The 15856-nt window shown below is 39.6% G+C and overlaps 1 protein-coding gene across 1 annotated transcript; it reads left to right on the forward strand.

Annotated features, from left to right (window-relative positions):
• Window positions 1–8913: 8913 nt before the first annotated feature.
• LOC131907010 (transforming protein RhoA-like) lies at window positions 8914–10328 on the forward strand. The gene has a single exon (XM_059257912.1). It carries the CDS (start codon window positions 9120–9122, stop codon window positions 9699–9701), a length of 582 nt encoding a protein of 193 aa, XP_059113895.1. The 5' UTR covers window positions 8914–9119; the 3' UTR covers window positions 9702–10328.
• The last annotated feature ends 5528 nt before the right edge of the window (window positions 10329–15856 follow it).

Here is a 15856-nt window from a genome sequence, read left to right on the forward strand (position 1 = left end):
TCCAATTAGCGAGAATGAGGAGGGTTTATATGAGCGAGAATTGTTGAGACCAAGGTCGGATAAAGCACAGAGACAAATAGCCAAACAAATGGAAACACATGAAATATGAACCAATGGCTGAGGGGTCACCAACTGGATCAGGCCCTCTGAGTGGGTGAGACAGTTGATTGGCCTGATCTGTTTGGGAGGCATCCAGGCAGTGGGACCGGGTCCTGTGCTCATTGCATGAGTTGGCTGTTTGAAACCTGGGGCCTATGCAGGGTCCCTTGGCTCGGCATGGGAGGAGGGGACTGGACCTACCTGGACTGAGTCCACCAGGTTGATCTCAGTCTGTGGGGAAGGCTTTGCCCTGGAGGAGATTGGAATGGGGGGCGGGCTGGGGGGAAGGTGAGGGGGGCGGGAGGGGGGAGAACAAGGGAATCTGTGGCTGATATGTAGAACTGAATTGTATTGCAAAATAAAAATTAAAAAAAAAAATGAGACTTCCTAAAACTGAGAAACTTCTGCATGTGGCAAAGGACACCATAATTCAGACAAAGTGGCAGCCTATAGAATGGGAAAAAATTTGTACCAACTATACATCCAATAGAGAGCTAATATCCAAAATCTATAAATAATTCAAGAAACTAAATATCAAGAAAACAAATAACCCAGTTTAAAAGTGGGGTACAGATCTAAGCAGAGAATTCTCAATAAATGTTCAACATCCTTAACCATCAGGGAAATGCAAATCAAAACTACTTTGAGATTTCATTTTACCCATCAGAATAGCTAAGATAAAAACACAAGGGCCAACCTATGCTGGTGAGGATATGGAGTAAAAGGAACACTCATATACTGATGGCGGGAGTGCATACTTCTACAGCCACTATGGCGGTTCCTCAGGAAGAGGGAATTGCTGTACCTCAAGACCCAGCAATATCACTCTTGAACATATACTCAAAGGACGCTTCATCTTACCACAGATACACTTGTTCAATCATGTTCATTGCTGCTCTACTCAAAATAGCCAGAAATTTGAAACAACCTAGATACCCATCACAGATGAATGGATAAAGAAAATGTGGTACATTTACACAATGGAGTATTACTCAGCTGTTAAAAAATGACATCATGAAATTTGCTGGCAATTGGATGGAACTGGGAAAAATAATCCTGAGTGAAGTATCCTAGATTCAGAAAGATGAATATGGTATATATTCACCATAGACCCACAGAGGTTAGGTATAGAGTAAGGGACTATAGGTAGCTTTCCACAAACTGACAGTAAGGTCCCATTACTGAAGACACTACCTACACAACTCATTGTAGAGTTGTTGAGTCAGTGTCTACATAGAGCCTTCACCTCTATGCTCCAGTGTCTTTGGTACAAGAACATATTCTCATGCTATCAAAAGAGAAACATAAACATAAAGCCAGCCTCAACCCTTTTATCTACAATGGCGTACTACCTATAAGATATGTTAAGGCAACAGTGGCACAACACTTGTGGAAGTAACCAACCAACAACTGATACAATGTAAGGCACACTCCATGAGATGGAACCCATATCCCATACTGCTTGAGTGACCAAGAACCTGAGACTAGATGGCCTAGGGACCTAGAGTACAACCAAATAACACTGGTCTAAAAAAAAAGGAAAAAAACAGTACTGCTAAAATGGCAACTAATGATATTTTACTATACTCATAGATCATTGCCTTGTTCAGCTATCAGCAGAGAAATTTCTTCCTGCAGCAGATGTGAACAAATAGAGAGACCCACAGCAAGATATTACACAGAGAGTGAGAGATCTTGGAAAACTGAGCCCTAAATGGGATAACTTCATCAAACCCTTCTCCTCTGAGCTCAGGGAATACTGAGGAAAGAAGTGTAGGAAAAAATGCAGAAAGAGTGTAAGAGGCAGAGGAATGGAGGACACCAAGAAAACAAGGCCCTCAAAATCAACATGAGCAAAACTCGTATGAGCTCATAGAGACAGAAGCAGCATGCACAGGGCCTGCATAGGTCTGCCCCATGTTCTTTGCATATATAGAATGGCTTCCAGTTTAGTGTTTTTATGGGATTCTTGAGTGTGCAAATGAGTGGGTCTGATTCTTGTGCCTTCTCTTAGGCTCTTTTTCCTTCTGCTGGTTTGTCTTGTTCAACTTTGATGTGATAGCTTTTGTTTTTCCTTATTACATTTTCTTTTATTTTTTTAAATTAATCAAAACCTAGCCACTATGGTAAACACTAAAAGCTTAACTGTCACTTATACCTTTTGGGAGAGGGACAATTAAATTTCTTCAATAGAGTGACACTAGGTATATCAACCACCCCAAACAGGCCTCATGTTCAAGAGTTTACTATGAGATTGTGTGTCCTAGGAATGTCAGAAGCTACACTCATCACCAACATGACTGTCTAAACATGAGTTGAATAAGGACAACATGCATGCCAAGTAGATACATTAATGTCCAGGAGGCCTCAACCCTACACAAACAACTACAGGCAATCAAGGAATAATGAGAGCAGGAGAAATAGTCTACCCTGGGGAAGATCACACAAATTGGTTAATCCAATACCAAATGGTCACCCCTGAAAACATACATACAAGTAACATTATACAGACGTGTGTGTGTGTGTGTGTGTGTGTGTGTGTGTCTATGTAACAAAAATTAATGAAAAAAGAAGGCATATATGGGAGGATTTGCAGGGAAGAAATGGAAGAGGGAAATAATATAATTATATTATAATCTAAAAACAATTAAAAAATTTAAAAAAAAGAAATTTAGACTTAAATTATGTCTAACATGAATAAAGAGGTGGCAGGGCACACATGTGGGAGTCAGCCTGGTGGCAAGAACGTTTACCCACTGAACCCTCTTAGCAGTCCTAAATTTGTATCCTTTGTGTCTATGCCACATTGGTAAGCACATGGGAGTGGGGAACTAACATTTCTAAATAATGTCAGTAATTCATAGGTTTATAATAGGGAAGACATGTGGGAGTGCTAACACTCTCGTTGGTAATGTAAGAATTTGTAAGGAAAATCACTGTTCTTGTAAAAATCCATTACATCTGGAAAGTTCTAGCACTAACATTTTCTCTTCAAAGCTGTAAACAATGAAAAGAACCCCAGCTCACAAAAGATATTTGGATTATTCTACTATGCCATGGGCAGATTTATCCTCTAGAGATACTAACAAAATTCTTCCCTCAAACATAATTTTCTGTATTTTACTTTTATTTGAGTGCAATTTTTTTTCATTATGTGGAAAAGTGATTTTTTGTTTATTTTCTTTTTCAAGACAGATTTCTCTGTGTAACAGTCCTGGCTGCCTTGGAAATCGATTTGTAGACCAGTCTGGCCTCAAACTCATAGAGATCTGCCGGCCTCTGCTTCCCAAGTGCTGGGATTAAAGGTTTGCACCTCCACTGCCACCCAGTGTGAAATGTATTTTGTGTGTGTGTGTATGTGTGTGTGTGTGTGTGTGTGTGTGTGTGTATAGGTGTTTTGCCATGGGTGTTGGGTCCCCTGGAACTAGAATTACAGACAGTTGTGAGCTTCCATGTGGGTGCTGGGAATTGAACCTGGGTTCTTTGGAAGAGTAGTCAGTGCTCTTAACCCATGAACCATCTCTCAAGCCCCATGAAATGTATTTTTAACAAACAACCACTGTTAAGACTTATGTCTTTTACCTTGTTGACAAACAGTGTGATGCCTTTTAGTCTCTGGTGAATTGTTCCTGTCTTTCTGTCAGACTCACATAGTCCCATTCGTATATGTTAATGGACTTAGGTTAAGAGTCTGCTCTAAAATAGAAATGTGCTATTGTACACATAACATGAAATTTATCATCACCAGGTTTAAATCAGATGAAGGCCTGACACTGTAGACTTAATACCAGGTTGTCTTCTGTAGAACGCCAGCTAATTCAATGTAACTGCTGATGTTCATCTGAAAGTCAAGTAGATTCCAGGGAAAACTGCATGATATACTATCAGCATGCCAGGCAGGATGTGCCCACTAGTGCAATCATGGCACAGCTACTCTTGGTGTAACCAATGACTTCCTGACTGGATGTAAGACCCACTCCCCAGGAAGAAATCCACATCTGGTACTGTAAACTTAGTGGCTCTGGAGACTGTAGGTCCCAGTAGAGAAGCTACTGCTATTGTTTTGATACATGAACATATCTGTCAAATTGCTTTCTAAATACTTATGCTTAAATCTACAGCTTATTGCTGATGTCAGCCCTAATTGATACATCTATATTACATTTCTAAGGCACAGAGAGCACCATGGAAAGGGGAGGCAGAAAGAACATAATAGCCAGGAGGAAGATGTGGTACCAGGTCTTTACATGGCTCCAGGGACAAACAAGACTAAGGGCAGAGAAAAAAGGAAGTGAAAAATACAGAAAAGCTGGGGTTGGATGAACTTGTCTCTTTGATGGAGAAGTCACAGCATCCCAGATGCTCAGTGTGTTCATTATATACAGTTGAACAGAGAGGCAGGCTATTGCATGCTGCTGAACAAGAGATGAGGTTATTCCATATAGATAAACAAGGAATATAGAAATTACATTCCATATAGATAAAGCAGGACTTACAGTATATGGCTGGATCAAAGAGACAGGTGTTTAGCTAATTTCACTAGGCGCAATCTCCACAGGGGAACAGACTTCAGGCCATAAACATCCAGGAGGAGAAAGCTGTGGTGGTGTACATTTTCTGCACACACCAATTTCTTTGAGCCTAGCCCAGGGAAGGTTTTTACATTTTCCCATGGTTATGAAGCCTTGACATGGCCACAGTCATGTCAACAGCACATAGTCACTGAGAACACCACTCACTCAGGGCCTCCAACAGAGTGAGGTGTTATAAACAGCTTCCCTGTGGGCATAGTATGGCTGCTGCCCTCCTGAACTGTGAGCAGCTAGGATTAGCTGTGCAGGGTTGGTCGTTTTATGTCTGCTTGACACAAGCTAGTTATCCAAGAGGAGGGAATTGAGAAAATGCCTCCACAGGATGGGGCTGTAGACAAACTTAATTAATGATTGATGTGGGAGGGGCTAGCCCATTGTGAGTGGTGCCACTTCTGGGCTGGTGGTCCTGAGTTCTATAAGAAAGCAGGCAGAACAATCCATAAGGATCAATCCAGTAAGCAACACTCCTCTATGGACTCTGCATCAGCTCCTGTCTCCTGGTTCCTGGCTTAACTTCTTTCAGTGATGAACTGTGACATGGAAATGTAAACAAAATAAACCCTTTCCTCCCAAAGCTGCCTTAGTAATGCTGTTTCATCACAGCGATAGAAACCTTAAGTTACACATTGACTAAAGGAGGAATGTGTGGGATTGGATCCATTAACTTTCCATCAGTGGAACAAGGAAGGGGCTCATGAGGATCTGACCTTATCCAAGGATTTACAGTTAATGGTTACCAGAGGAGAGTGCTCAGTCGGCCATACCCATCCCTAAAGATAGAGAGAGAGTTTGCTGTTGCTGGATGGAAAGAGACATTTTTCCTTTGGTGATATAGCTGCCCATGATTCTGTAGTTGGGCAGTGGCTCCTGCTTCTGTAAGTAATACCTCGCCCACACTTTTGTAAGTAACTATAATTTAGTTACTACAGTAACACTATAGTTGTTTCTCCATCTTAGACTTGTGTGGAATCATTTTTTTCCTTCTGTAGTGGCACCTTGTCTGGGATGAGAAGATGCTTGGTTCATGTTTCCCCATGAAAAGACCACACAACAAATTAAAGACCTACATATGGTACCTAAACAATAATGTGATAAGAAAATATACATGGAAATCTTTGTCACTGGAATTGGCAATGATTTCTTTTCTTGACATTGATACCAAAAATTCAGGCAACCAAAGGAAAAATAGACAAACGAAACCACATCAAAATACAAACTACACAGCAAAGGAAGCAAAGAGAAAGAGGAGCCTACAGTCTGAATATGGAGTCAACATCATAATACATATATAAATTCTCTTATAATTAAATAAGAATAGAAAATATTCCAACTAAAAAATGGACAAAAATCTTGAGGACATATATCTCCAAAGAAGATATTCAAAACCAATAAGCACACAAAAAGATGCTCAGTATTACTGATCATGAAGAAATTCAAATCAATACCACAGTAAGGTATAAAGTCATACCAGTTAGGGTTGCCATCATTAAAAAGGAAAGAAAATAGAAAATAACAAATACTGGTGAAGATGTAGAGAAATTGGAATTCTGTACAGTAGAAAAGATAATATATCTACCATAGAAGATTGTATGGGTATTCCCAAAACCGTGAAAAATAAAATTACTGCATGATTCATGATCTCGCTTCAGAGTATATAACTATCTAACTCTATTTTGTACTGTAAAAAATACCTGAGAATGAGTAATTTATAGTGAATGGAAATTTGTTTCTTCTGGTTTTGCAGGTGTGGAATGCCAAGTTTAAGTTAGTGGTATCTGTGAGGACATTCTTACACTGTTATGATGGAGTGCAGAAAAGGTGATGAATTAGAAAAAAAGAGATCTGTCTCACAACAATGCCACTATTTATTAGGGCAGAGACTCCATGCCCTAGTCATCTCCTCAGTAGTCCCCCTCTTAATATGGTCAACAGCAATTACATTTCTACAGGAGTTTCAAAGGAAAAACCATTCAAACAATAATAATACAAAAGAAATGGAAATGAGATCTTGAAGCACTATCTATGACCCTTTCAAGACAGCACTATTTCCAACAGATAGCCAGATGCAAATCTAATATCTATTGGTGGAGAAATAAAGAAAACCAAGTTAATCCTTAACAATAAGAAAACTGAGTCAGAGACAAGAGGCAGAAATGGCTGAGCTGTTCCATTTGCAGAAGCTAAGAGGGAACAATAAGAGCTTAGATACAAAAACACTGGGGATTTCAAGCCTCAGTTCTCCCCCACCCCTCCACTGGAGAAACAAATGATTAAGAAAGGACAAGTGAGGAGCCAGTGTAACTCACATTCAGATCCATCGACACTGATCTACTTGGGTGGGAAGTGTAATCATGCTGAAACGCAAAGCCAGGCATCTTTAGGCTGCAGTGGGTGCTAGTAAGAGGAGAGATAAGAGACCAGCAGGTGCTCTAGGGCAGAACAATGCCAGCAGAGAAATTAGAATCACAAGATTGTCCTGAGCCCTGCGCTGCAAGGGCAGGCTGCTTTAGTCTGAGTGTTCTGTGTTCTCTGAAAGGCCTGGAAAGCTCTCCCACATCACACCTACACAGGCAGAACATCTATCCTATAGTGGGACATGCTGATGTGTGTGGCAGTATGAGATGGGGATAAGACATTTCTTGAATTTCCAAGCCTTATATACACAAAAACATTGGCAGAAATTCTGCCCAGGCCCCCAGAAAGAAAGGCTCAGCCTGCATGTAGCCCTCTCTTTTTGGACTCATTTATTTGGATTTTGGAAAATGGCTGCACCACCACCACCACCACCAAGTGAACTGAAAACAAACAAACAAGCAAAAGCTTAAAAGAAAAAAAAATAGCATTGCTATCCCATCTTACTTATTATTATTATCATTCCTATTTTCTGTGTTTATTGTGTTCTCCCCCATTGTTTCTAACATTTCATCACTTGAACATTTCCTCTCTTTCTTCTCTTCACCTTCACCTTTCCTTTCTATTTTTTTTTATTACTCAGCTATTAGTAACTTCAGTTTTAGAGAAATAATTTAGAAGTTACCAGAATGAAATCAAAACTTGGCATACAGCAACACAGTTCTAAGATATATATATATATATATATATATATATATATATATATATATATATATATATATATATCCAGCTGAGTGCTTATATATATTTTCTGACACTAAAGTGTCAGAAAACTTTCAAATAACTTAATGATGTGGCTCAAGGTTGTAGGAAAACAAGCCAAACCTAAAGTCAAAGAAAGAAAAGAAATAATGAACACCAAGGCAGAGACTGGTAAAAAAATAGTAACTAAAAAGCAATGTGAAGAATCAATGAAACTAGGAATTGGTTCTTTGAAAAGATACACAAGAATGACAAAATATTAACAAAATTAGCTAAAAGAAAGAGAAAACAAAATTAATTAAAAAAAAACTAGAGATGAATATGGGTATATTATAGTGGATTCCAATGAAATTTGGAGACTCATTGGGGATCATTCAGAAAACATGTTTTTTTAATGGAAAATCTAAAGTAAATGGGTAAGTTTCTATGCACAAATCACCTACTAAAAATAAGACATGAGCAAGTTAGAGAGAAGCACAAAAGGAATAGAATTGCAGCAGTAATGAAGAGCCTTCCAACAAAGAAAAGCCCAGGACTGGAGGGATTCCCTGCTGAATTCTTCCAAACGGTTAAAAAAGAGTTAACTCCATGCCAACTCAATTGTTTTATGAAATAGAAAGGAAAGGAACACTACTATGAAACCAACAGTACCCTGATACCAAAACTAGGTTGAGGATGTAACAAAGAAACCCATCCATCAATTTCCTTGATGGACACAGATGCAAATATCCTCAATAAAATGCTTGCAAGTTGAATTCAATGGCCTATTAAAATGAATTATCACGAACTGTGAGCCACGTAGGTTTCATTCCAAGGATACAAGGATGGGTCAATAGCATTTAAATCGATTTAAGGATAGAAATCACACAATCAACTCAAACGAAGGCCTTTGGGAAAATTTAGCATGCTTTATGAGGAGACCATTCTGAAGAAAGTAACAGAAAGAATATACCTCGAGAATTCTCATCATATTCCACGTGGGGGTGACAATGGCTAAAGTACCTTGCTTTCTCTGGGCAGAAGATCTCTCTTGAGCAATCCTCTTGAATTGTGAAAGTGTGAGGGTGTGTGGAGCTGCCAGGCTCGAGCCAAGCTGGACACTCATGCGCATGCGTGCCCCCCTCCCTCCACCACCTGCCTTCCAACACCTTCTTCAGTTGGTTCTCTCCTGAGTCTACCACCTCCTGCTAAGCTGCGCCTCAGAGGTGGTGACTCTGGACAGGCATCCTCCTCCGTAGTCATCAGTGTAGTCTGAGGGCCTGTGGTCTGAGAAGTCCCGGGTGCTTTTGTACAGCACCAGAAACATCCTAAGCAATGGCATCCATCCGGAAAAAACTGGTGATCGTGGGCGATGGGGCTTGTGGAAAGACGTGCTTGCTCATCGTCTTCAGCAAGGACCAGTTTCCTGACGTTTACGTGCCCACGGTGTTTGAGAACTACGTGGCCGATATCGAAGTGGATGGAAAACAGGTTGAGTTGGCCCTGTGGGACACAGCTGGACAAGAAGATTATGATCGCCTGAGGCCGCTCTCCTATCCCGACACTGATGTCCTCCTGGTGTGTTTCTCCATTGGCAGCCCTGATAGCTTTGGGAACATCCCGCAGAAATGGACTCCAGAAATCAAGCATTTCTGTCCCAACGTGCCCATCATCCTGGTTGGGAGCAAGAAGGATCTTCGGAATGACAAGCAGACAAGACAAGAGTTAGCCAAAAGGAAGCAAGAGCCGGTAAAACTTGAACAAGGCCGAGATTTGGCAAACATCATAGGCGCTTTCGGGTACGTGGAGTGTTCTGCAAAGACCAAAGATGGAGTGAGGATGGTCTTTGAAATGGCCACAAGGGCTGCTCTGCAAACGAATCGAAGGAAGAAAAAGCCTGGATGCTTCCTCTTGTGAAGCTTAGTGCAAGTAAAGCCCTGGTGCAGTTAATTTTCAAGTGCTGTTTACTAAACTTATTGTGCTAGCCTTTTTGTTTATTTATATGCCCGAGATTACAAATCAGAAGTCATCTTGCTACAAGTGTTTAGAAGGCAACCATAATTACTAAACATGTCCAATCTGTCCGACTTGCCAGGATCCTGATTCTTAACAGCCCATTTTACATTTCACCTGAAACACCAGGCACTAGCTGAAGAATTTACTATTTCTAGAAAGAGAAACGGCAACTTTGTTAGTAGACTGTAACTACTTTCTGAAGTGCCCAACCTATCATCTGTCAGCTGTGAAGAACTCTGAGTCACCAGTTCAGACTTTACTGCATAACAATTTTGCCATCTTTATTTTTGTTTAAACCTTTCTCCACGCAGCTGCGGTACACTAACCGATCTGTGATTTCATGTTGGTTACCTTACAGTTAGTGTGTGATTAGTGCCATTTAATGTATAGTACAGGAATAAGAACATCTACTCCAGACTAGATGTGACATTTTTGGTATAATTGGATTCCCTAATACCGATATTTGTCATTCCCACAGCAAGTGGTTGAAAGAAAGAATTTGGAAATAAAGTCAAATGGAAAAATTAATTTTTAAAAATTTCCATTTTTACTTTCTCTGATAAAATAGAGCCACATCTCCCCCTTTTTAGCCCTTCACATCCAGTACCCCTTTCCAGAACTGAGCTAAGTAAATAGGAATCTGGTTTCACATCTAAGGCAATGAGACTTTGAAGACGGCCTAGCCTTTCTCACCTGGTGCGCCGTGTCTGGGTCTAAATCACAGTGCCTCCCAGAGGAGCCACCTGTTCTGATAGATGGAATGGGATGTGAAGGTCTTTTTCTCCAAGGTGACTGAAGTTTTGTCTGTATGAGTTAATTTTTCCAACTAAAAGAATAAATGCCGTTTTCTAAATGTATGTATGTATGTGTGTGTGTGCGCGCGTGCGCATGTGCACCTGTGCATGCGTGTGTGTGTGTGTGTGTGTGTGTGTGTGTGTGTGTGTGTGTGCTGTATAGCCAACATTATACTCAATGCATTCTCACGAAAATCAGGAATGAGACAAGGGTGTCCATCTCTTCCATTCTTATATAGTACAGTGTTTGAAGTCTTAGGGCAATGGGCAAAAGCAAAAGTGAAAAACATATACAAATAGGAGAGGAATGAGTTATGTTATCAGTACTTCAGATGACACAATCCTATACTGAAGAGATCTCAATGGCTTCACCAAAAAAAAAAAATTTAGTTTGTTAACACTTTTAGTAAGGTAGCAGAACATAACATCAGCACACAAAGCTCAGTAGACTGAAGTCGTGGGATGGCTCCGTGGGTAAAGCTTACCATGTAAGCCTGGTGACTTGAGTAAAAGGCTGGAGGTAGTGGTGAGTATCTGAAATTCCTGCACTGTTATGGTGGTATAGGAGGGGAAGTGAGGAGAGTCTGCTAGAAGTTTGTGGGCCAGCTAGTCTGGCATCTGCAGGGCTGCAAAAACAGGGAGAAACCTCACCTCAACGAGGTGCAAGGCAAGAACTAACTCCTCTCACCTCCAGATTCGCACCATGGCACTCAGGCACCCATAGCCCTACACATACAAACACACACTTTAAAAATTAATACTTTCTTATACCAATAGTTACTTTGCCAATAAAAAGAAATCAAGTACAAATCCAATCCACAGCAGACTTTTTTTTAAAAGCAGCAAAATACTTAGGAATAAATCTAGTAAAGGAAATGTCTTGGTTACTTTTTGTTTGTTTGTTTTTTGTTTTTTGTTTTTCAAGACAGGGTTTCTCTGTGTAGTTTTACGCCTTTCCTGGAACTCGCTTTGTAGACCAGGCCGGCCTCGAACTCACAGAGATTCACCTGCCTCTGCCTCCCGAGTGCTGGGATTAAAGGCGTGTGCCACCATCACCCGGCCTTGGTTACTTTTATATTGCTGTGAAGAGATATCTTGACCAAGGCAACTTATAAAAGAAAGCATTTAATTGGGGGCTTGCTTACAGTTTCAGGGGGTGAGTCCATTACTACCATGGCAGGAAGTATGACCGTGGGCAGACAGGCAAGCATGGTGCTACAGCAGTAGCTGAGAGCTTGCATCTCATCAACAAGCAGGAGACAGAGAGGGCTAACTGAAATGGTGTAAGCGTTTGAAACCTCAAAGCCTACCTCCAGTGACATATCTCCAACAAAGCTACACTTCCTAATCCTCATCAATCAGTTCTACCAGTCTGGGACCAAACATTCAGACATATGAACCTGTAGGGCCCTTCCCATTTAAGCCACAACAGGAAATAAATGGCCTTTAATGAAAACTTTAAAACACTGAAGAAAGTATTTAAAGAAAATATTAGAAATTGTGAAGCTCCCTCCAATTCCAAGCTCACTCCAAGGTTGGGACAATTGATATTTGAAATGATTATCTAACAGAAACAATGTGTAGATTCCATCCAATGCTCATCAAAATTTCTAATGACATTCTTAAATAACTAGAATTCATAACCCTGAAAAAATATGCATGGAAGCATAAAAGATTTTAAGAAACCAAAGCAGTTCCTAAAACAACACCTGATTTCAAACTATGCAACAGAGACATAGTAACAAAAAAAAGTATGATACTGAAAAATAGGCATATAAACCAAAGGAATAGAAGGGAGGATCCAGAAATAATTCAAAGTACTTAATTTGATTCCCAACAAAAGTGCTCGAAAAGCATATATGGAACAAAGACAGCCTCTTCAACAAATTGTTCTGGAAAAACTGAGTATTCTTACAAAGAAAAATGAAACTAGACCCATAAAGTCTTACTCTCTGGGAAAAACATAGCAAAATAACAACAACAACAACAACAACAACAACAAAAGAAAACAACAACTCAAAAGGGATTCCTTAGTGTAAGACCTGAAACTTTGAAACTGTTAGTTTCTGAAAAATATTCCAATACCACGGTCAATAATTCTAAGAACTGACAAATGAGATTGCATGGTTGCAAAGTTTCTGCATAGCACAGGAAAAAACAATACACATAGTGTTGAGAGCCTACAGAGTAAGAGAAAATCTTCAACTATGGTTTTGAAGGAATTAATACTTAGATTTTCTAGCAAATCCAATTAAAGACCGAAAGAACAAAAATTTCAGTTCTCAAATGAGCAAATTGAGCACATGGTTCTCAAAAACAAGCACAAGTGACCAATAAATATAAGAAAAAATATGTTCAATGTCCTTAGCTATGAAGGAAATGCAAATTAAAACTAAGATTTTATATCACCACAAGAAGAATGGCTATCATCAAGAAAATATAATAAACGCTGGTTAAGATGTGGGAAAAGAGAAACCTTCATACACTCCTGGCAGAAATGGAAATTGTCACAGCCGCTATGGCAATCAGTATGTATTTTCCTAAAACACCAGCACAAACAACAAAAAAAAAACCTTAACAGAACTATAATATGATTCAACTACCAATCCTGGTTATATACTCTAGTTAGTCTCTAAGTCAGCTAGAATTCCTGGTCATATGCATAAGAATTGGCTGAGCATTTATAATTAATATTAAGCCTCTTTGTGGTTATTTGGGAGCAGCAGATGGCAGGACACAGAAACTTCTGCCTACACGTGAGTGAGGAAGTCAACATGCTACAGAAATACTTGCATGTTCATGTTTGTTCACAGCATCCAAGCAAAGGAATCAGGCTAGACTGCCACTAAGAAGAATAGATAAAGGACACACACACACACACACAATGGAACTTTAGTCAGCCCCAAGGAAGAGAAGAAAGAAATTATGTCATTTGCAGGAAACAGATGCAACTGAATATGCAATTTATTCATTTGGCTTTGGGGTCACCCAGCATATATCCTGAAAAACATCACGAAGTGACTTGTGTAACTGTTCCTGTATTAAAACAAGACAGAAAAATGTCTACCCAATGATCTTGTAGGCTTGTCTCAAGAGCCTCCCACCGAGGAGGCTGAAACCTGATTTCTCTCAGCTAAGTAGGAAAAGGTATGGGCAAAGAGAGATAACTCAGGCAAGAATGTTCAGTTTGCAAATAGAACTGAGAAGAAAGAATGAAGTCCAGGCTTTCATTGTCCTTGCTATTTCAGTACAAACACCAGACATTGTCAGATGAGGTACACAGGAATCTTATCCTGATAAAAACTTTATTCTCTGGAAATACATTTGTTGTGTATCATGGGGACCACCACCAACTTTTCAGATACCACAAATATATAAATATATGTAATTATAAGTAAACATATAATAAATACAACAGAACTACAATCTTACAACAGCATTAGATCACATGCCCAGAGGCCCAGGGCTCAGGGCCCTAGTGCTCAGAATACACTCATTGTCAGCAACAAACACCTAGGCTCAGGTCTCAGGGCCCCAGTGCTTGGAATACATTCATTGTCAACACTGAGGCGTGACTGTAAAAAGCACCCTCATTTTATTTTCAAATAAACCTTTCTTTTTTTAAAAAAAGTATTTAGGTGGCTTAGGAAGCATTTTCTCTATGACATTGTTTGGTGGAGGACAGCTAAGAGTATTAAATGACCTGAGATCTCAGAAAGCCTCTTTTGGAGGGCCATTTCCTAGACATAACCCTGTGCACAACGTGACTGTTTACACATTTTGAAAGGGGAAAAATATACTCAAAAGTTTACATTTCTCTAACAGACTTCACATCAAATTCCTGTTTTCCATGTGTTGATTTTGCATTCTGATGGTTATTTCTGACATTATTTTATCAGTAGTCAGAATGAAGATAGGTGTTATCCATGCTTCTGGTTCTGGAGGGTATGGGACTCAGCAGCTCCATAGAAATTAATTAGAGCTACGCGAAGGTCTACACTCTGTATTTTCTATACCTCCAAAGAGGTATGAAACTTAATAAGCCTCCATTATGAATATTTAACAATTTGCCTCTTTACCAAATCAATTCTCTTCATTCACTAATCATTCACTAATGTGTCATCTCTACTGCATGTATTGATTCTCTCCACCCATTATGAGATGCTTACCCTGGTCTTGACATAGAAGTAGAATATGTTGGTCAACATTGTGAAGAAAATAAATGGGGAACAAAGAATGTGACACAGACCATACAGAAATTTGGCTTTCTCAAATTAATCATGGTTCACAGCTGATGAAATATGACAGTGACTGATTGTCCATCTGAGATACAATCTGGGAACTTCAGTGCCCTGGGAAATGCTCAGTTTTGCTCAACAACTCCTAAGTTCAAGTATGTTATGATGCTACTCAGAGGTGCACTTGATGTACTCCGAGTTTCTGGGGCAAAGCCTGAATCACAAGGCATCTCAGAAATCATGAATTATCTGGTTCCCTGATATGAGATGATTCGTCAACATATATTGTGTAACAAGTTCATTTCCCAGGTATACGATGAAGGTTAATTCACTTGTGGTGCATTTTGCAGATAGATGACTGTGGTAGCTCAGATTCCTAGAAGCTTTATTTGTAAGCTTCATGTATAAATAAGTAGTCTGTTTCAGTGAAATGCAATGATGTATGCATGCCCTTCACTGGCTCAAAGCTGTAGGATATGTTAGTTCCATAATTTTAGAGGTAGCTTCCATGTGACTATTTAGTCACTCAAAAGCTGATACAAATCCTTGCTAGTTTACTTCTTGTAAATGGTAAGGACCTTTACGTAGCTCAACATATTTCTCTGTCCCACACATGATAAAGCATAAGTCTTTTCATAACACAGATCTTTAGAACCAGCACAAACTTAAAAACAAAAATAGACCAGGATAGCAAGACAGAAGCAGTACAATTATTATTAAAGTGTCATTTTGAGCTGTAGAGTTCTCATAAGCTTCTGGACAGTGACTAACAATGTTCTCACACAGTCATGAATCCATTTGTGAGATGTCACACTGGGTATATCATGTGACCTTTTATGAACTGGAGGGACTGATTATGGCATCTTTATTTGCTTTCATGGTATTTCTAAACATCATAGCTATCTGAAAGATGGATTATTGTCTAATTCTGATCACTATGCCTCCTAAAATATATTGCTGCATTAAAAACCTCTATAAGGAAATCATGGGCTAACAATAAATTAGTAATGCAAGCAAAAGCAAC

Source organism: Peromyscus eremicus, chromosome 3, assembly GCF_949786415.1.
Source record: "Peromyscus eremicus chromosome 3, PerEre_H2_v1, whole genome shotgun sequence".
Classification (NCBI taxonomy): domain Eukaryota; kingdom Metazoa; phylum Chordata; class Mammalia; order Rodentia; family Cricetidae; genus Peromyscus; species Peromyscus eremicus.

What these genes read in the sequence shown, in the direction of transcription:
- LOC131907010 (XM_059257912.1), top strand. Translation starts at nt 9,120, where the DNA reads ATGGCATCCATCCGGAAAAAACTGGTGATCGTGGGCGATGGGGCTTGT.